The sequence below is a fragment of the Aythya ferina genome (assembly GCF_964211825.1).
Source record: "Aythya ferina genome assembly, chromosome: 5".
Lineage (NCBI taxonomy): Eukaryota > Metazoa > Chordata > Aves > Anseriformes > Anatidae > Aythya > Aythya ferina.
In genome coordinates, this window is record NC_140301.1 from 18,032,980 (window position 1) to 18,053,983 (window position 21,004).

Sequence of the window (21,004 nt, forward strand, 5' to 3'; positions counted from 1 at the left end):
AATCAACAAATCTCTACAACTACTTGCATTCTACTTTCATAAGATACAGGTGATTATGAAACCCCCTGTTCTCCTTTAGTCCAGATGTTTGTCCAGCAATAACTTCACTGATTTATTTTAGGGGAAGTTCTCTAAATCTCCATCTGCTGCAGATCACTCCCAGCAATTATTAACTTTCAAATATTATCAAGATAAGAAAGCCTTAATTTAGGTTATAAACAAATCGTCCCATTCCTTAACTAGTGGAGGGTGCAAGTGACAGAGGCTGCATCCAGCTCATTTGGGAAATTGTGATCTTCACTAGCCCAGGAGGGCTCATGAGGTGGCCCCACACAGGTGGCTGGAAGGAAGGACACTTGCTGTGACACACACTACATGGACAGGCAGTGGAGAGGCAAGGGGGAAAGGCATGGGCTGACCAGCCCTGCTGGTTCTCAGCAAAGAAATTGAGTCTGACATGGCAATGAAGAATGAGAGTAGGCGCGAGCCTAGCTGGGCATCATTTTCATCCTCCTGAGTGGCACAGGATGAGAGAAGGCAAGAGCACACAGGGAGAAGAAGACACCTTGGTGTAGTTCCCCTGCTTATTCTCTTACCCAGGAATGAGTGTGGCTTGGGTATTTAATATCTAGGCTGAAATGGATTGAATAATAGACTGGAAATGGTATGTACCTTTTCACTTCCTTGAGGGGAAATGGTACCACTGGTGAATAAGTCTCTGAACTGTCCCACCCTGGGGCACAATGATGAAGTGTCAGACTGAGGCAGGAGGCAAAAGGTTCCTGGGACATGAACCTCAACAGTCCATGTTCCTGGGGCATGAACCTCAAGCTCCAGCTTAACCTAGAAACAAGAGTAATGCTGCTACCTTGTTTGCCTGACTGCTTTGGAGATCACACTTTGCTATGTGTATCTGATTTTCTTTGGATGCCTGCAGCTCTGGCAACTAATCTACTGAAAAACAGCTAGCCTTAGTCTGGAAGAATGTAAAGACTTAATGATGTAAAGAGGAAGGATTAGGAGTGACACTGCAGTCTCTGGTGAACATATCCAGCAGAGAAATTCTGCAAAGGCTGTTGTTTCTTGGAGGATCTGTTTATGGTACATAACTTCCACATATTTCAGTAAGATTCTTTGCTTTCTTGGAACAGGAAATACATGGCCTTCTGCAAAGATTTAATACAAGCAAAAAATAAAAAATAAAAATAAAAAAAAAAAAGGATGCATAACCTCTGTAAAAGAAATTCCTGATGTATTTTGACTTTCTGTGGTTAAATGTCCATTACAATCAGAGACTCATCTAGGTTCCAGTAATCTTATTGTAATCCAGATTGTTCTGCAGTTTTGGATTGGGAAATGAGCCTAGTTAAATCCTTATTGCAGTCTTAAAGCAAGAGTCATCAATTCAGAAAATGGTGGGGTTGGACTGAAAGAGGCGCATCTGAAACAGAGGCTGCTTTTCTTCTCTGTTGCAAACTGCAGCTGTGGACAAGTAAGAGTCTCAGAGGTCTCTGAGCAAAAAAAAAAAAAAAAAGTCAGAAGTAGCTGAAGGAGTTGACTAGGAGTCAAACAATTTTCCATGCATAGTTTGTGAGCAGTTATACAGGAACAGCTCTGGAAATTTATTTTTATTTTTGAAATAGATTACTAAGGCAAATAACTGGATTTCATATGGGAGATTCATGGCAGTAAGGAATACCCTTTTGAGAATGCAGATTCTTTCGGTTGTCAAAATATAACTAAATACTTATACAGTCTCCTGTAGATGGTCACCATTCACTAAGGAACTATCTCTGCAAGATACATCAATACTTTTAAAATGAACCAAAAGAAAAATTCTGGTTCATACATACCTGCCCAAAAAAAGGCCTCAGTAAAGACATCAAAGATGCTGCATCTATGAGATGTAACTCGCTGATGCAAGGCATATTCAGACATAATGAAATAGAAACTCACCTGTCCTTATCAGACATCTCATCTAGAGGAAAGAGGAGACTGTATGACATTTCCCAGGGAGAAGAGTCTCTGAAAGAAAACAGTGAAGAGAGGTGAGAATTGGCAGTAAGGGTTAAAGATGTATAAAATAACATTGGCAATTATACCACCAAAACAGTACTGAGAGAAATGTCCATTACAAATTCACTTGTGTTTTCCAGCCATGTGGAACTTTGCTGTAGATATTGGTGTTACCAAGATTTCACATACCTGATGCTTACATGGACAAAAAAAAAAAAGCCCTCTTCTGCATGAAAAAAAGCCCTCTTCTGCATTAAAATATTCCAGCGGAGCTAATAATCACTAATTTATACCAGAAGCTACAACGAGTGAGAAAGGGATGTAGGTCTTCCCTTTGGATTTGTAACACCAGGTGTGTCACAGGCATTCCTCAGTCCATTTCAGTCCATTGCTGTCATCAATCACAAATCATGTCTATAGCTTCCTTCCACGATTATTCAGGAATATCTTTTGGTTTACACCTTGCTAATTTGGGTCACTGCTTCTATGTGATTTTTCTGAGGACAAAAGAAGTAATAGAAGTCTCTCAGATTAGAAAGTGCACTAAGGTAACATGCTATTTAATTATTAAGCTTCCCTCTTTATGTTACAGGTGAAGAATATACTCTCAGATCTAAGAGCTCTGACAGCCTTACCCACTTGTCAAACTGGGTTGAAACGAGAGACCCAGATTGTCTTGATCTTGTCTTAAGACCTTCTTAGATGCACAGCCTCAGATATAGGATGTCTAGAACATGGTATTGATCACTTGATTAATAATCTAATTAATTTAGAAGGCTACAGTAATAATCAGTTTCATCTGAAGAAGGACAAAAGTGACATTTTGCTCCATTTCCTCCATTGATAACTGAATTCACCTTTAGTGTTCCCATAAAAATCAGAATTACTCAAGACAGAGCAGCAGGGGCTGGAGGGGAGCAGGGGCTGATGGGGCTGCAGGAGAAGCCAGCAGAGAGGGTTTGATGCTCAGACACCCAGCAACCCAGGGAACAATGCTGAAATGTCATAGAAAAAGGAAGCTCAGTGTGGTAGCTGTACTGCTAAGCCCAGCTGCTGCTCAGGAGATGATATCTCTTGAAATATCAGAGCTGAAGTGCCAGATGAAGAGTGTAACTTTCCCAAAGGAAGACAGAGGGATGCAGAATTTAAAAAAAAAAAAAAAAAAAAAAAAGATTAATTTCTATTTATATGCACTGCTGGTCAGAAGGATTTAAGCCGTAGTACTTCTGCTTCCACAACATAGGGATCTGGGGGGGAAAGAGTTAGGAAGAAAGGCCACGTGTTTTCCCTCAGCAAATAATTTCCTATAGCAAGTACCAGGTCCAGCTTGAGAGACCTTCAGTCATTCCCTGAAGAGGGAGTCTGCAGGACAGGTCTAGGTTGCACAGCATTGAGTGGAGGCCACTGTTCTGTTGGTTTGGGTAAGCTGTAGGGCCTGGTCCCATGCTCTCCCCATCCACACCTCCTGGTGACCACAGCAGAGACCAGAAGGGGAACAAAGTAATTCTTTCCTTCTTTCTTTCCTTGCCTGTTTTTCTCCTGCTTCTTTGCCCCTCTTTTTGGTCCCTTGATCTAGGCAAAACATCCTCAAGATACTTCACATCATTACCACCTTAGGACAACCTGTAACCATGAAAGGGATTTTTTTTGGGGAAAAAAAAACAGTTATATGATGATACAAACCTTGTTCTGAAGTAATCTTTTCTAAAACCAGGAAAGCTTAAAAGCAATATTTACTAGTCTTACATACAGAGTAGTTAATTCCTGACACTAGGTTTTCTCTTCCAGGGACTTACGGTCATGCACGTGGGATTTCCCTAAGGCAGCTACCTTCTGCTTTTATCTCCAGTGCTTGGACAGCCCAGGCCAAACCTGAGCCTGACCCTTATGCCTGTCATCTGACTTTGCAAAGTGTTGATCCAACCACAGCTTGGAGAAAGAGAGATCTTTTATCTTCAGGTAACTCAATTCCCAAAGATTTACAGGGCTGAGCGAGATCATAACAAGCCTCTGATTGTGAAAGTAACAGGGGGATAGATTCTAAAAGTAGTAGGAGATTTATCTGAATAGCAAGCCCTTCAGGCACAAAACACAATTACATCATGGATATGGGCCAGATACTTCTCTCAGTTACACCACAGTTCCCTGTAAATCTAAAGAAATGCTTTGAAGCTCATTTCAAAAACACTCGCTGAGATACCCAAAAAAAAAAAAAAAAAAAAAGATTTTCCAGGAGCTCAGATTAAGTGATGAATGAGGTATCATACATATGAAGCAGGTGTACAAATCTGGTCCCCTTGTTATCAACAAATTACATTTCTATTGTTTTCACACTCCACTTCTAGACTTCCCCACATCCCTTGTGTTCAGTTATTTTCATGGCTACAATTTGCAGTTCTGTATGGTCTGAATATCCCTATTGTAGCACTGTTTGAGCCTGCCACAAATCTTTACAAACCACATGACAGTTGTCTGAACTGTACCGTGGCACATATTTTGGTAGTGTTACATTTCTGTCTACTGTTTCCTTTCTTTCTTGCATTGAAAAGGCAAAAGCAACAGAGCAAGGAAAGAGATTGAAATTTTTGCTTAATGTTTCTGCATTCATTGTTTTGACTATTTTCATTCAATAAACCATTAACAGATTATCTTAGAACAAGGGAAAATAATTTTTCTAGTAATAAGATTGGGCCTGATCCAAATTCACATGCATTAAATAAAAGGCTCTTAGTGAATTCATGGACTTTGAATGAAGGATTAATCCCTCAGTCCTCAGCCAAGGAAACTCTTGCTGACTGTAACTGAAATTTTCTAAAGTAAGGAACTTAGGCATTTGCATGTCGATATGAATAATCTATAAACAACAATAATAATATTTTTAATAATAATAAATAATATTGATTTAAGTAATTTAAAGTAATATTTAATGATACTCATTTTAAATGCATACATATAACAGATGAGTTATATATATATAGCTAGATCACAATGATATCAGTAAACCACACATGCCTTTAAACTAAGTATGGAGGCTTATAGCTTAAGAGTTCTAAATGAATTTATTGTCTGAAGTGTAATATAGCAGTGGTTTACATCATAAGTATAGAATGAACTGTACCATTCTGTCTGAAGACCTCAGATTGATTTTACGTAAAAGCATAACAAGTAACTATGAAAATGAAAAACATAAAGAGGGAACTGATGGCATGCCTGTTATGTATTTAATGTTTCCTTCAGAGAGGTCTTTGCATCTATTTACCTTTGAAATGACCTAAATCTTACTTTCTCCACCTGAAAAAGCATCCTAAATTTTGGAAGCTGTGAAGTTACTGCCCAGGGCTCTCCTCCTCCACTCTCTCCTGCTTTTCGGGAGTTAAGAGTGTACAATCCAATAAACAATATTGCCTACACATATAAAGGTGGGTAATGTGATGCTGTGTGGTCTGGAAAGTCGTTTAAACAAGATTATGTTCACAGGGTGCAGAGTAACCTCACTGGGAAGCCACAAAGAAAACAAAATATAGCTGAACAAAACCAATTGAATTTTATAACCTCTGTCCAACATCAGCAGCAGCAGGTGAAAGCAAACTGCAGCAGGCAAGACAGTTACGTTCAAAAGATGGCATTAGCTCAGTCGCTAGCAAACACCTAATCATCACCGAGGCTGTTTTCCTTGAGACCTTCCCACGGTCCACGTTGGAGCTAGGATGGATTTTTAATTGGTGAAGGAGGGCGATTTTTCTGCTGGGGGCTCCACCCACCCACCGCCTCGGTATTTATTGCTCTACAAATTGCAACTTCCCTCTCGTTAGAGCAGGGCAGCCCGTAAATCTCAGCCGGGCAGCGAGCTGCGGGCGCGGCGGCGTTGGACCGCGTAGGAAGAGCTCGTCCGGAATCACGGCACTTTTAAAGCTGATTCATTGCAAAAACTTGGCTAGTATTTATTTTTTTCCCCTTCTGGAGAGGAGCTTTCAAAATTTTTACGTTGTTTTTCGAGGCTTACTTCTATGCAATACCCGAATAGAAATATGCACTGCTTTGTCACAAAGCTCTTGAACGTGTATATCGGAATATATCAGCTAAGAACACAAGTGCCCTGCGTGCTCTGGAGTAGGAGCACGCTGTAAGAATAAAAACATCTGCCTCAAATGCTCACTGTTACCCTATGACTTGCAGGGAAAATGCTGCCTTTATGGCTTAACCATAAGAAGGCTTAGAAATATCCCGTTAGCAGGATCAAGAATAAGGAATAATAGATACCTAGCATGTTCTATTTAGAGTTACACATTTCAAGCGAATTAATAGATCATTATAGGTAGTAATTCTAATTTAGTTACATACGGTCTAGAGCCTATTCTCCCCTCCACTCTAAGTAACAGACTTAAACTGCTCTCTGATTATTACTTTGGGGCTACAAGAAGCTTTGGGGCATAATTAAAAATATTTCCAGAAAGGATCGGTAGACCACATCTGACGTCCCACCCTCTGATAGAATTAGACCACATCAAAGGGACCCTTTTTGTTTTCAGAAATGGTCACCAGACAACTTAAAATATACAAGAGCGGGCTTATGTTTTATTGTATAGATGTCTGACTAGAGCAAAACGACTTAAGGTTGCTCGCTATTCAGTGTTGTACCAAGTGAGACGAGGTAGCTACAGCCCTTTGATATTTCAGTGGAGGTCGTATTCATTTCATTTGAAAGGGAACCATTAATGACAGACCTATAAGTGTTCCCCTCCCTAATAAGTAGAATACACATCGCTTGGGAAGCCCGTCTGTGTTAGATGCCCAGGGCGGAAAGATTTGTAGATGATGGTGCTAATTATGAAAATGTGATCAAGATGGAAGCAATTTGAGCAAAAGTCATTAACGTGTTACTCTTCCACCCACTAGTCTTTTTGGTTTATTATTGCGGTGGGAGGCGGGGGGGGGGGGCGGCTGTGGGAAGGATCTTGCGGGCTTGTTTTTTTTCCGAGAGCTGATGAAAAACTCCCCGCAAACCCCGACCCGTCAAATGTCAGCTGCGCACGGACGGGGCGATACGCGGGGCGCCCCAGGCTAGCTGGGGGCCGAAATGGCCCCCCCAAGGCAGCCCCCCCGAAGGTCATTTCGGGGGGGGGGCTGGCGGGTTTGGCCCGCATAAGAGCATCCCCCCCGCATGCACTGCGAGAGCAAGGTCCTGCCCTGTTCCGTTTTTTTTTTTTTTTCATTATTATTATTATTTACTTATTTTTAACCAGACCCAGTGCTTTAATTATTATAATTCCTAACCGTTTACTTTTACTTAAACGTGCTGGAACTGCATTAGTGCCTGGAAGTGGCACTGCAGAAAAAACAGCAATAAAGAATTAATTGTACAAACATTTATCATCCCCAGATCAAACTCGCCTTGTGAGGCTGGGGCTTAACTGGTGGAGAAGAAAAGGGGGAGGAAAGGGTGGTAATGGCGGAGAGGGGTGCTTGTGGGTTTTTTATGTGTTTCCTTTTATTCCAGACGGCTGTATAATGAAAAGCCTTTTAGCCTTGGAGAACTACTAAATATTAAGCACAGCTTAAAATAGGGAGTAGCTTCGAGACCTTTTCGTCCTCCTGAGGTGCTTTTAAGGAAAGGTCGTATCCCTTCGCTTATTTTCCCACTAGTAAAAGCTTCCTTTTTTTAACTTGTAAGAAAATCCTCTTGCTCTACGTAGGAATGCCCTTTAAAAATACTTTATAGACCTCTACATGTTCACCGATACTGGGGAAAAAATTTATATCGATCAAGGTCAAACGTTTGAATTCTGTCGTGACTCACTTCAAAGGTGTATTTGTGTGCCCTTCGAGCACATTAATACTAATTATCTCTGAAACACTTCCCAAAACTCCTACTGCCTGTTTCAGATGCAAATCTAATTAACGAGCTGCCTTTGAGTAACACACAGGGGCAGCGTAATTCACCGAGTTGTTGAACCTTTTGCCTCCCTTTATATTTATTTATAGGTAGCTCCATCACATTTTGAAAGCGTAGGCAGTCTTGTGAAGCTACATGGTAGCGAGTGCAGATCTGCTACAGCTAATGAGACTTACCAGGCACCAAAGTTAAGAAAAAGGATTAGCTCCAGCTTTTTGCAAATGCATCCGAGGACGTACACGACAACTTTTTGCTTTCCGGCCGGGCCCTACTTTGTTCAAGCTAATTTGGAAATGACTGTATCTTGAAGACCTGCCTAAATAACGGGTGTTACTTGTAGCCGTGAACTGACCGATTTAGTAATAACTGCTTGCTTTCAACACCGGGGGCAAAGCGGAGGGAGGTGGCAGAGGATCCCTGACCCCACTAAAACGCTCTCCCACCGTGAGCCCCCCAAGCTGGCGGGCGCTAAGCCCCTCTTGGCGGCTCCTGCATTTAACGTGCCCTTTTCCCGAGGCCGCCTGCTTCGGGCACCGGTACCCCGGGCTGGGCAGGGGGCGGCGGAGCCCTGCGGGGGATGCGCGGGGCGGAGGGCGGCGGCCGCAGCCCCCCCCGGCGGGGGTGTGAGCGTGGGGGGGTGCGTGCGGCGCGCCGGGGAGAGATGCTGCGTGTGTGTAATTTTATCCACGCTGCACTCTGGGAGTTCACACGAGCCCGATACCTTTTGCCTCCTCTGCTTTGTATCAATTGGTCGCAGATCGGGCTATTGTTGCAGGAAGCGGCTTTTATTTCTATGCTCTGCCGGTCAGCTATTTTCCCCGCGGTCTCCTGCCGAATTTCAGTGGGTCTCTCCCTCTCCCCCCTCCTCCTGCTCCCGGTCTCTCATGCGTGCCGTCTGGCTAGCTGGAAACCCAAGGAGAAGGCTGATCGCGGCAGCTCCATCTAACACAAACAGCTGGGACTCCTCGGTGGCCTTTGCCGATGTCTATTGATTTAAGTAAATCTGAGACAGATAAAAGGGCCGGAGCGAGGCCGATAGGAACTCGCCGATGCTTCGCCACCCGGACCGGAGCGCGCTTCGCCAGCCCGGCGCGCCGCTAGCGAGACGTCCCTGATGGGACCCCCGGTACCGCTCGCTCCAAGCCTCCGTCGCCCCAGCAGACTGCTCGCCGCGGCCATCATGCCACAATGCTCGTAATTTGGATCTTGCTCCTGAGCCTGTGGCAGCAGCCGTGCGCCCCGGGCCCGGCCGGAGCCTCCCCCGGCGACCCCCGGCCGCGCCGGGATGCGGGGGGCCGCGGCGGCGTCTACGAGCACCTGGGGGGAGCGCCCAGGCGCAGGAAGCTCTTCTGTGCCACCAAGTACCACCTGCAGGTCCACCCCAACGGCAAGATCAACGGCACCCTGGAGAAGAACAGCGTCTTCAGTGAGTACCGGGCGCACCTTTCCCCGGGCAGGGCCGAGCGGGGAGGGGGCCGCCCGCCAGGACCAATTGCGGCAGGGACGGAGGCGATGCCGGTGCCGGGCCCGCAGCGGGACAGGGCTGCTCCCGCTCCTCCTCCTCTTCCTCTCCTTCTTCTCCTCCCTCTGCCCGGCGGCACCCCGGCTGCGGCAGAGGGGCTCGGTCCCCGTGTGACCCCCCAGCCCTGCTCCCTCCGCATCCTGCCGCGGTTCTCCAGCCCCAGCCCCGTCCGTGAGCCCGGTGCTGAGCCCCGCCGCCCCCCTCGGCGGGCTGCAGGCTGCCCTCGTCCCTCCCCGGCTTGCCCATCTCCCGAGGGGCTCCCCCCGGGCTGAACCACATCTGCCCCCTCCGACATGTGCCGGGGATCGGTGGTAATTGAGCTGAAATGGGATCCGTCGGGAACAGGGGGCTTTTTTGGGGGGGCTTTGGGGAGAGAGGAGAGCGGGGCTCCGCGCCCCGCTGCCCTGGTGGAGCCCCGGGAGCCCCCGCACCCGGCCCCGCCGCCCCAGGAAGCGTAAATCCCGGCTGGTGACGGCACGCAGAGACAGGGAGACCTCCGGGATCTGTCTGAAGTCCATAAAGGAAAACCACTATTTCCTAGAGGAAAACCCCCTCGCTATCAAAGCCCGGAGGAGACATCCTTCAACGGCGAACCGGTGGCTGATTCAAAACAGCTGTACCCAACCCAGCCCAACTCTCACAGACATGGTCGGGCCAGTAATGCCCCTCTGCAAGCGGGACAAGCGCCCAGCTCTGATTTATCATTGCCCAAAGGCAGCAGTGGGCTTGGGTGCCAGGCTCACCGCCGGTACCCAGCTGCATCATCCCAGAGCTGATGGACTGAGAGCAGAGTTTGAGCCAGAGAGCCCTGGTGCTTACAGCACAGCCCCCAAGCCACTTGTGCCATCAGCAGCATGGTGGCATGGTTGGCTGGACGTAAAGATTTTGGCAGGTATTGTGCCAAGGGTATCTGTGATACCCTTCCAATGTTTGAGACCCCATCTTTGATGGCCTGAAACATCTCTTGTCTTTTAACTTGGCTCAGACAGTCATATTGTCCTTGTCTGGAGAGCTATGCTGACCTCCTAACTGGCAAGTTCCTTTCACAATTGTATACGTGGCTCTGAAATGCTCTGTTTTACTCTCTGGAGACCTCAGCAAGGGCTTTGTCCTGAAATGGACCGCTTTGTGACTGGTTTCAATAAGTCAAGAGCTCTTGTGTTCCTAAGCATTAAAGAGGATTTAAACTTTCTTATATACATATAGGATTAAGCAAACCTGTAGTTCAGTGTCAGATCTTTTTCATTTTTGAAAGAGTTCAATCTCAATCAGACATCTAAGGGATTTATTGTTGAGATTATCTCAAACAATTCCAACATCCTTGTTGTTTTACATTGTTTCAAATAATAGCCTTGTTTAGTTCATACGGTTGCAGTATGATTGTGTTGTGAGCAGGTGATAGCTGTGAAATCATACTCTGCAGGTAAGCAGTCATTCAAACAGATCTCAGAAAATTGCGTGTGATAGGGAACAACAAGAAATCTCACAATTGTTTCTGTTTCTAGGTATCCTTGAAATAACAGCTGTTGATGTTGGGATTGTTGCCATCAAGGGCCTGTTCTCTGGCAGATACCTGGCCATGAACAAAAGGGGCAGACTTTATGCGTCGGTAAGTTTCAGTTAAGCCTCTGGCATATGCCTGTCAATTCCTGTGGGGAGAACAGGTCCAGTGGGGAGCACTGATTTCTTTTAAATTAACGTTTATAGAGAAAAGAATTAAATCTTTTTCATTTTTCCTATAATATTTTATAACATATAGATATAAAAATATATTTTGTTATAACAGATTTCTGTCTGGAATTGTTACAGGTAACCTGATCAGTGTACTTTACAAAGTAGAAAGAAGATATATTATTACTTTCATACTGCCTGTACAGCCAAAAGCAGAATAATGTATTCAGCAAAGGTATTTCATGTGGCCAGAGTGCTGAGCAATTGTGTGCACTGATAAAGACCTCAGGAGCCAGCCTTTGTGGTGCAGAATATCTACCTCTATTCAAAATGCTCCTATATTTATATTCACTATGGGTCTTGGACACTAGCAGGGCATATAAATGTTGAAGATTATCCAGAAGCAATTGAGCATCTCTGTTACAGGAAACCAACCTACTGAGAGGAGTTTCTCCTCACAGAGCATTTGGCTGGACAGAAAAAGAATTCACGGGGACTAAAAGGCAGGGCTATAGCAAGGAAAGGAAGTAGGAGGAGGTATAAGAACATAAAGGTGAAAATAAACACCTTATTCTACTCCTTTAACTTTTGTCTCGATCTTTGAGGTAATATCTGGGCTCTGCTCTTATTAGTGGGAGTCTTGCCCTCTCAGCCCAGACAGTATTTCCCCTCAGTGAATAAAATACTTTAGCTTAGACTTCTTTACACTCGGGTACATACGAAGGCCTTTTAGCCAGTGTGTATGCTATACGTATTACCTACCTACTTGAATTTCTTCCAGCATCTTTGATTACATCCCCAGCAATCTTGTGATCTGCCACTGTGTAACAACCATACTGTGCAGTTTCACCAGGAATCCTGTGGCAGGAAAGCAGATTTGAAAAGGGTAAAATATAGCTATGTGAAGTCTTCTTCCTCCAAATAGTCATTTTATGTAATTCTGTTGATTTGAGCAGCATAATGCATTCTCAAAACACGTGAGATTTTGCCTTGTGAGTGCAACTTAGGTAACACAATCAACTCAGTCACCTTCCCTGTTCTAATGTATTTTATTCCTCCTTCTCAAGAGTGTCATCCTGATAGTGTTTGCGAACCAGATTCTGGAATGTGTCTCACGATCCTCACTAATTAAAGGGCCCCTTTGTAAAGATGAAGGTTCTCTGCTGGTACAGAGTACCAGGCAATAAACAATTTTGGCAAAGGACAGTGCAGCTGAAGTGGAATGAGGACATACCATCTTTGCTGTGCCAGAGCTAAGGCTGACCATGCCTCCAGTTAATATTAATTAAAAATGGGTGTCCAGCTCAAGTTTGAGACAGACTGTTTCAGAGCTGGAGGGACAATTCAGGCACAGCTATTGAATTCCAGCTTTTTTCACAGAACAAGTAAGGGGTGAGGGCTAAGCTCAGGAGAAGCTTCCTGGTTTAGCTTGCCTAGAAACAATGGCCGACTACTTCATGGGTGTTACTGTGACAGGAACCTGTGCAAGTCCCCCGTTTCAAATAAGCCTGACTTCTTTGGGGATAATGATACAGGAAGCATTTTATGAAATGGTACTGGAGTAACTCAGTTATCCCTTGATATCACCAATTTCCCCATGTCAATAAAATGAGGTTGTTGAGTCTGCAGAACTCTTTTGTGTCCTTAGTACATTGTGATAATCCTTGAAGTTTATCTTCCGTGATAAATCCTCTACAGCCAGATCTGAGGCAGACAGCAACAGAAATCTACCTACATATGGTAGTTGCATGGGCTGCAGCACCACAGCATGTGCAAAATGTTGTCCTCGCAAGGAAGGGCACTTCCGTTTTACAGCTGTGAAACTGAGACATGTGGAGTCTTTTAAAATCTTGTTAAATGCCTATCAGCATTTCTGGTGAGCGAACAGCATTAAAGACATGTTGCTAATGGAGCCTATGGCTTTTCTGGCCCCAGCCTGGCCACCTGTGCCCTCTCCAAGTCCTCAGAGAGGCCTTTCTAAAGGTAAACTTCCATAAAGACCATGATAGTAGTTCCCGTGTGCCTCTGTGCCTTACTTTTTAGATACTGATGTCTTTATCTCACAGATAGAGCAAAGACAATTCTGTAGTTAAGAAAAAGATGTACAATGTCCTTTGAAAAAGATGTACATGTCCTTTATTTGTACTGCTTCTACTGCTCCCAGAGAGGAGGAAGGAGTTCCTCATGCCAGGCTCTCACACACTGTATTCTCTCAGTTGAGAATATGAGGAAAGTTGGAAAGTTTTGATAGATCATGTAAAATGTGAGCCCTCAGGATGGGTATGTACTCTCCCTTACAGTTTGTGATAAAGGAGCAGCCTGGCATTTTGGAGGAACACACAAGTGGGCAAGGTGCTTTCATTTTGTTGTGCTGAAGTTTCATAAATGTGTTTTTTACACCTCAAAACATCGCAATAAACTGGTTATAACCACCACAGGTGTATTTAGGTACTAATATACCAACTAAAGTGTCACATTATATACTCAACTACAGAATTTTCCCTTTTTAATAGCAAAGTTTGGTAGGCCGCAGTTAAATCCTCCACCCGGCTCACAGGCATATTTAGGCCTTTAAGCACAAACAAATTGAATTTACAGCTGAACAACCAGCAGAGCTATTAATTCCTACTCACATGCCATTTTTTGTTTTCAAATTGTTTGTTTCTGACCCACAGAGTACTCTTCTGCTGGTGAGAGCAGGCTCCTTACCGCACTGCAGCTCAGGCCCAGCTCTTCTGAGGGAGGAAGAGCTGCCTTTGGTAGCACCTCTCTGAACTTTTCTTACCACCTGTTGCTGCGCTTTGCCTAAAACTGAGCCGAGTCTTGCAAATGACTTTGCAAGTCATTTGATTGAGGTAAAATCTGATTGAGGTAAAAGAGAGCTATGGCCTGAATAGCCTTTCCTAATCTTTGCCGTGTTTGCTTTCCAGGAGAATTATAACACAGAGTGTGAGTTTGTGGAGAGGATCCATGAGCTGGGTTACAACACCTACGCATCCCGTCTATACCGGACTGTACCTAACGGAGCCAGCACAAAACGCAAAGCCAGTGCAGAGAGACTCTGGTATGTCTCAATCAATGGGAAAGGACGACCCAGGAGGGGCTTTAAAACTCGCAGGACACAGAAATCCTCTCTCTTTCTGCCCAGAGTATTGGATAACAAAGACCATGAAATGGTCCGACTGTTCCACACAAATACGAGATATCGAGAGAGCCTCCTGAGGCCTCCCAGTAAGAACCAGCGAAGAAGGAGAGGACGCTAATGGGGTGGGGGGAGCTTGTGTTGGGACTGGAAGTGAATGAGAGTCTTCAAAATACTACTAAAAGAAACTAACAGCTGTGATTGTATGGCAAACATTAACATGGGCGTCTTTGATACACTGTATAATACACCTGAAAGTCACACCACTTACTTTTAGCTGTTTTAGAATTATTATCCATGGTAAAAAAGATGTGAGATAAGCTAAGGCACATTCAAATGTAATTTAGTTTTATATAATAATTCTGTTGATGGCTTTCACTTTTTTTTTTTTTCTTTAAAAAAAAATAATTGCTAGTATTTTCACTCTAGCTCACCATAGGGTACTATCTCTGTGACTGTCCTCCCAGATCATATGAACTTTTTACACTTTCCAATTTTGTGTCTACAGAGGAAGCACAGCACTTTCATGGCTCTTTTGGCAGTTGCTCATAAAAGACTATATTCCTATTTGTATGGAACACAGGAATCAGAAAACTGGTTTATTTTGTAACTAACATATATTTATTTTTATTATATGATCATTTAGTATCAATTATTCTTTTTCCTTGACCATTCAAGAAACCTGAAACTGTAAGCTACTTTAATTTTTTCAACAGACCTGCACATTACTGCAGTATTTTTGAATTTGTTTAATTAAAAAAGTAAGACTCCTGATCTCATCATTCAAATAAATGAATGTTGGCAAAGTGGCATTTACATTGGCCAAACATTAGCAATATACATATTTACCATTTGATAAATCCTCTCCTAAAATAGGTCCCAAGTATGATGTGAAAGCTGAACTTGTGGTATTGACTGAACTTGTGGTATAGAAAAATTTGGCACTGAGGATGAGAGTATTTATCAAGGACTTTTCTTTAGCTGAGTTTTCTACAGGAATTTCTAGTTCTAGGTGAAATATGTAAATACATTTTAACTATTTGGAAAAAAAAAACAGTCACGTCGAACACGCAAATCTGTAGTGACTCACCAGTTTAAGGTGGCTGCGGTGTCCTGCCTCTCTTTTTAAATGCCTGTTATTTTCTTGAAGTAGTCTTAAACTGAAAACTGTAACTCTAGACTAAGATTAATGATCTTGAGTTCTGGTTCATTCCACAAAAATCTGTTTCTATACATTTTTATACTCTTGGTCTGGAAATTAACTTTTGTAAAGCTGAGAGGAGTCCACATTACAAGTTTAATTTTTAGCAAAGGGTTACATTTTAATATTTTCTCTGAACATACCAGAGACGATAGAACAATAGAAAGATTTAGATGCACTTGACAAACACAAATACTAATAATTTCAATGAGATTTTCCCTGTGTTCTTCACTTCCTAGAATTAGTCTTTGATACAGCACAGCTGGAGAAAAGAGAAACTGTGCTGAAATAAGCATTCAACCGGAATTTAACAAAAGATCTGCAAGTTAAATACAACATTACATGGAAACAGAGAGGTACAAATCCCATTTGAAGCCATAATGACATGAAGGTCTTCTTATGGGCTATCTGCTGAATAACAGTATGATATTTTAATACCCATCAGTGAAATCTTTCATCACCAAGGGGGGAATTTTGTGAAAGAGAGAATTAAAATTCATACATAAAATGACTTTATTAAGCCTAGCAGTCATAGGTTTAGCACTGCTTACATCCCTATAAATATGAACACCAAGAGGTGTCTTTATACCAAAAAGTATACTCAGTTTTACTTCCACCTTTGTGTTTTTGTTTGTTTGTTTGTTTGTTTTGTTTTGTTTTTTGTTTTTTTTTGTAATATTCCAACAAAGGAAGACATTGTGTTTGAATAAGAAAATCAGATTATTTTTTTTTAAATCTGCTTACCAATGACATGCAAAAAGACACTGAAATTATGTACATTGAAGTAACATAAAGTGGTGCACACAGAATAGATCTAGGTTTTAAATAGGTTACAGGTAATGGTGCACTATGTTCCCAATTTTTTTTGCTCTTACAAAATAACTGAAAATGGAAATGGGATCTGCACAGGACTAGACAGACAGCACGATGTTCTCTAAATCAGGAGCCAGTGGAAAATCTGTGCAAAGTAAAGAGGATGTTCTTGTTGAAATACTTTTCATTGCAGACATTCATTGCTTAATATTCTTTTAGTAACCTTTAATTCCACAGTTCTTAGACACAGACAGGCTGAAATCCTATTCACAATAATTATCCCAGATGCATCCTATAACTCATTTTATTTATTTGGGCCAGAATCTGATAGGATAACTTAGCAAAGTTTCCATACACTTGCTCATTCTCCTGTGCACTGCTCTAATAAATGATTCAAGTTCTGTAGCAAAGCTGACAACATTTGAAGTTTCTTCAGCTGAGGTGTATGGTGCTGTCTGAGCTGGGACAGTGTGGTAACTCCTCACTGAAGGAAAATAAGAGGGAAGAAATTGGTTGAGTGCTTGATGCAGTTGCCCTTCCAGACAGATTCATGACATTTTGACTTATAGCTGAAACAGTTTTCCTAATCTATTTAATCCTTTATTCAGCCCATCATAGCTCTCAAACTGCTCAAAACTCCATGACAAATATTCTGGTCTTTGGTGATTGTGTTAGTACTTTTGTCGTCCTCTGTTCATAAAAAGCAATGGTTGTTTATGAAACATAAATTGCTACCCCATTTCAAATAACTATGTTACAAGGCATGAATTATTTCCCAATTTACTCACACGTTTTTCTCCACTTTCTCAGAGCGGATTTTCTCTCTCACTGAGTGTCATTCCTCTGTCATCCTCAGATTCTTTGTTTCACCATTTGCTATAGATCTGGTACCTGTTTCCACAAGCCTTCACCAAGAAATAATGGTGCACCCTGTTTTTACTTGGAAACTGCTTCACACTTATGCCCCCCAGCACTGAATATTTAAAAGTGATACTGGTGATGTTTCTAACATAATCTTATTTATTTACACAGAACATAAAACCGTTGTTTTCCTCAGTCACAACAAGCATGAAATAATTCTGGAGAAGAAATAATTCTGGAGATGAAATAATTCTGGAGAAGATTTTTTTGTGAGATTTTTTTTTGTGAGTTCTTGAGTTTCCAGCTTTACTTCCTGATACTTTTTTTTTTTCCTGTGTTTCTTCACAGCCCTCTGCACAACCCTCTGCAAAACAATAAATCAATAAGCAAATAAATCCTTTTGACCACACATGCCTTTGATTTGGATGGTTGCATGGACCTGGTTTTGGAAAGGGGTTGGTATTAGTTCAACTGTTTTGTTGACAAGGCTTAACTCTCCCTTATTGTCTGAACCAAGTTACTCTCCCAGATTTCAGGTTTACTCCCATCCAGAACAGTACAGGCTGAAATAAAAATCTAGAAAGCAAAGCTGTTATTACACTGATATTAGTCATCAGCTGTTTGATTCACAGCCTCATCAGTAAATATGAGCTCAGAGGAGCAATCAAGTGAATATATTTAAAAATGTAGCCAGTCAGGGCAATATGAGACATCACAAAACAATGTCCTTGAAAAGCCTCGTTGAGTTACAGCTAAAACCTTTGCCCTGTGCACCCCGCCACAGTTATGCACTGAAGTTCAGAATCTCCCCCTCAGACAATAACCTCAGAAAATAAAGCTGTTAATGATGCTGATGAAAACTTTGAATCTTAGTGCTTGTTTTTATTTTATATAAATGATAAGATTCTTCATATTTATATGTATATGTATTGCATATTTATATGTATTTTTTCTCTGAAAAATGTATAATCAATGGCATTAAAAGTGAGAAATCCTTTCTCTGGCCTCAAAAACTCAAGGATTGTACTGGAAGAGAGTGGTTTACAATGTACCTCTCTGAAAACATATTAAAATAAACTAAGTCAAACATTTCTAAGTTTAACAATCATGAAACTACTGAATGTAATATACATACAGAAAATACGGTTACAGGTGTGTGCCCAAAGCAAAGGATTTTCTATATATTTTTATACTCCTGGAATTAAATATTTCAATTTTAATTACCTGTAATGTTCTTAAGACCTTGTAAAAAGAGACTTTCAATTAAGACCACCATTTACATGTTGTTTGCCTGCAGAATTGTTTTCTAAGAGATAAACATTTGCAAGGAGATCAGTGTGCCATTCTACCAAACAGATCTTGATAAGAACTGCTGTGATCTCTTTTCAAAACAATAATCTGTGCACAAAAGGGCCTTACCAACAGCTCTTCTTCTCCTTTAGGAATGTAAGCTATTTTTATTTGTAAAAAATACAGCATCTTTCTACTGGACATAAAAACAATCCTTTACTGGTGAAATATACTATCAAAGAAACAAACAAGTGAAACAGCATACAGTGGGATGAAATGCATAAACTCTTCCAGGTTCAAATCTATCATGTTAGAATATTATTTATGGTAACAGCCATTTAGCATGTACATAATACAAGTTAAATCTGATACCATTTCCAAGTGAAGGAAGAACAAGCCCTTCAGACTTCGCAGGTAAAAATCTGATGCTGGAGTTTGGGCTTCAGGTTCTGTTGTGTGGCCCAAGCTGATGTGGTGGTCTGGGGAAAATTGAGATCTGTCTCCACACTTTGTTTTCCTGGCTCCGGGATGCAAGTGATCATGACCTGCCTGTGCTACAACATGGAATATGGTTGTGGTCACCAAGGGTCTCGTCAGCTTCTGTTCCTTGTGTGGGGAGGTCACGGACAGTGGAGGGACGGTAGCATGTCAAATACAGGAGACTGCAAAGAGTGTCTTCTTCCAAACTAGATCTGGACAGATACTACTGCATTTTCTTGAGCTTAAAAAGTGGAAGTGAGATGACATCAATCACCCCTTGGTTGCTTCTGGTCCTGCCAGCATGTCACCACAGCTCCAGAGATGGAAGCATTTTTTCTTCGTTCCAGTAATGGCATTTTAAAAAAGGAATATGGATTCTGAGCTTTTGCTATGCTAATGGCATATTGCCATTTTTTTCAAGTGAAGGATTCTGGAGTACTTTGAGTCTTCTGTAAATGCATGCAATGAACCATTTGGGGCCCATGTGAATAAAATGTTTATTTTTTTTGTAAGTAAAAAGTGCCTTGGTTTCTGGGTGTACAGTTTCTCAGTTGAGAGCACTGCCCATAACTGTAATGCTGGGAAGGTTTATTTCAGCAGCAAGAATTTGTAGAAAAAGAGGGAGAAAGAGAGAGAGTATATGTGCTAAGTCTCTATGAAAATTTGGGAAATTTGTACCCCTGTAAGAACTAAAAAACACACCAGAGCCAAATAGCTTGGATAAGGCAGTATTTTCATTAGTTCTGTGTATCTGCTTCCTCATCTGTTAAAGAAGATTTCTGTTCTTTTTTCTTTATTTTTTACTGATGAAATGTTTTGCACAGTGGAAGAAAATGTGTTGAACTGATTGTGAGTTGCTTTCTTTTAAAGCTATCTTAACCAGTGCCTTTGAAGTTTGTAGGAGTGCTCAAGTTCAAATGTCTCCTGTTTCCTTTCAGAAGGTTTGAAGGATTTGGGAAGGTGAACAAGCAGATCTATAATTAAAGAACAGTTGATGGTAACTGTCCTCCTTTGTTAGCATTCTCGAGCCACCTCCAAATTTAGACAGTTAAAGAGAACTCTATCCTGTTTTAGTTCTGCAATAGTTTAGATGCCACCGATGCATAGCAGAAGACTTTCTGAAATCCAGGGTGCATCCCCTTTCTGACCACAAAAACAAGCTCAGAGTCTTCACATATTAAAGAAAATTCTGTGTTTTCCTACAGTAACAATCCTACATGCTGTAGGATCTTTATTGCAGTCTGAACTGTTTGGATTTGAAGAATAGTGATTTATCTGTGAGTGGAATTTAGAGATATGCTGATGTTAATGAAAAAAAAAAAAAAAAAAAAAGGAATTAATAAGGATGCTAGGAAGCTATTGATCATTTAGAACCAAGGAAAGGATTGCTTGTGCATGAGTCTCCTGCAACGTCCTGCGTAGATCAGATGGTGGTGAGATAATAAACATTAACAGAGTGGCTATGGGAGACATCTCCCCAGATTTACTTTTTACAGTTCAACTATTTAATGCAATTTCAGATATCTTCACAAATTTGCTTTTTACAGTTCAACTACTTAAGGCAATTTCAAGTTCAGATACTCAGGTTTGTGAGCCAGTTAAATCTCTTCAGGTATAATGAGGAGAGTTTAATTATAATATGCTGGATGACTTCAAGAAAATTTTGTGATAGACTTTTAAAAGAAACTGTCACCAGAGAGATGAGTTGGTCACCCAGCTTTTCAACAGAGAACTGACTCTAGAAAGCTACATCCATAGTGCTCAACTATGGCAGGAGCACCTGAAGGCCTGGTGCAGCTGGGATCATGCACCCCTTGGAGAACCAGAACAGAGAGCTCCCCATATGCTGGCACCTGTCTAAAATTGTAAAAACAAAACAAAAGACTAAGAAGGTATGGCTCAGCCAAGTGCCTGACACAGGTGTTAGCTACAAGAAAAGTGTTAGCTACACCTTCCTTTTACATTCCCACTAGAAGTCACACAAACGTTACTTTATGCCACCAGAAATGAGGTAGTCTGAAAGAAGCCTGCAGACAATCTGAGACAGTAGCACTAGAAGTTAGGTGACATACATTACTCGGTATGGAATAGTTATGGTATGATAGTATATGCTTG

The 21,004-nt window shown here is 42.0% G+C and overlaps 1 protein-coding gene and 1 long non-coding RNA gene across 2 annotated transcripts in view; one reads left to right on the plus strand and one right to left on the minus strand.

The window, feature by feature from the left end:
* Nucleotides 1-9,097: 9,097 nt before the first annotated feature.
* Nucleotides 9,098-14,682, plus strand: FGF3 (fibroblast growth factor 3; the record flags this gene model as incomplete). Its single annotated transcript, XM_084522137.1, has 3 exons — nucleotides 9,098-9,335; nucleotides 10,937-11,040; nucleotides 14,033-14,682. The coding sequence occupies 3 exons, from the start codon at nucleotides 9,098-9,100 to the stop codon at nucleotides 14,363-14,365; spliced, it is 675 nt and encodes a 224-aa protein (XP_084378263.1). The 3' UTR covers nucleotides 14,366-14,682.
* Nucleotides 14,683-15,527: 845 nt separating this feature from the next.
* Nucleotides 15,528-21,004, minus strand: part of LOC311437135 — a 36,027-nt gene continuing 30,550 nt past the window's right edge. The window contains exon 5 of the long non-coding RNA XR_014693316.1: nucleotides 15,528-17,483. This is a non-coding gene — a long non-coding RNA (uncharacterized lncRNA). The remainder of the gene's footprint in view (nucleotides 17,484-21,004) is intronic.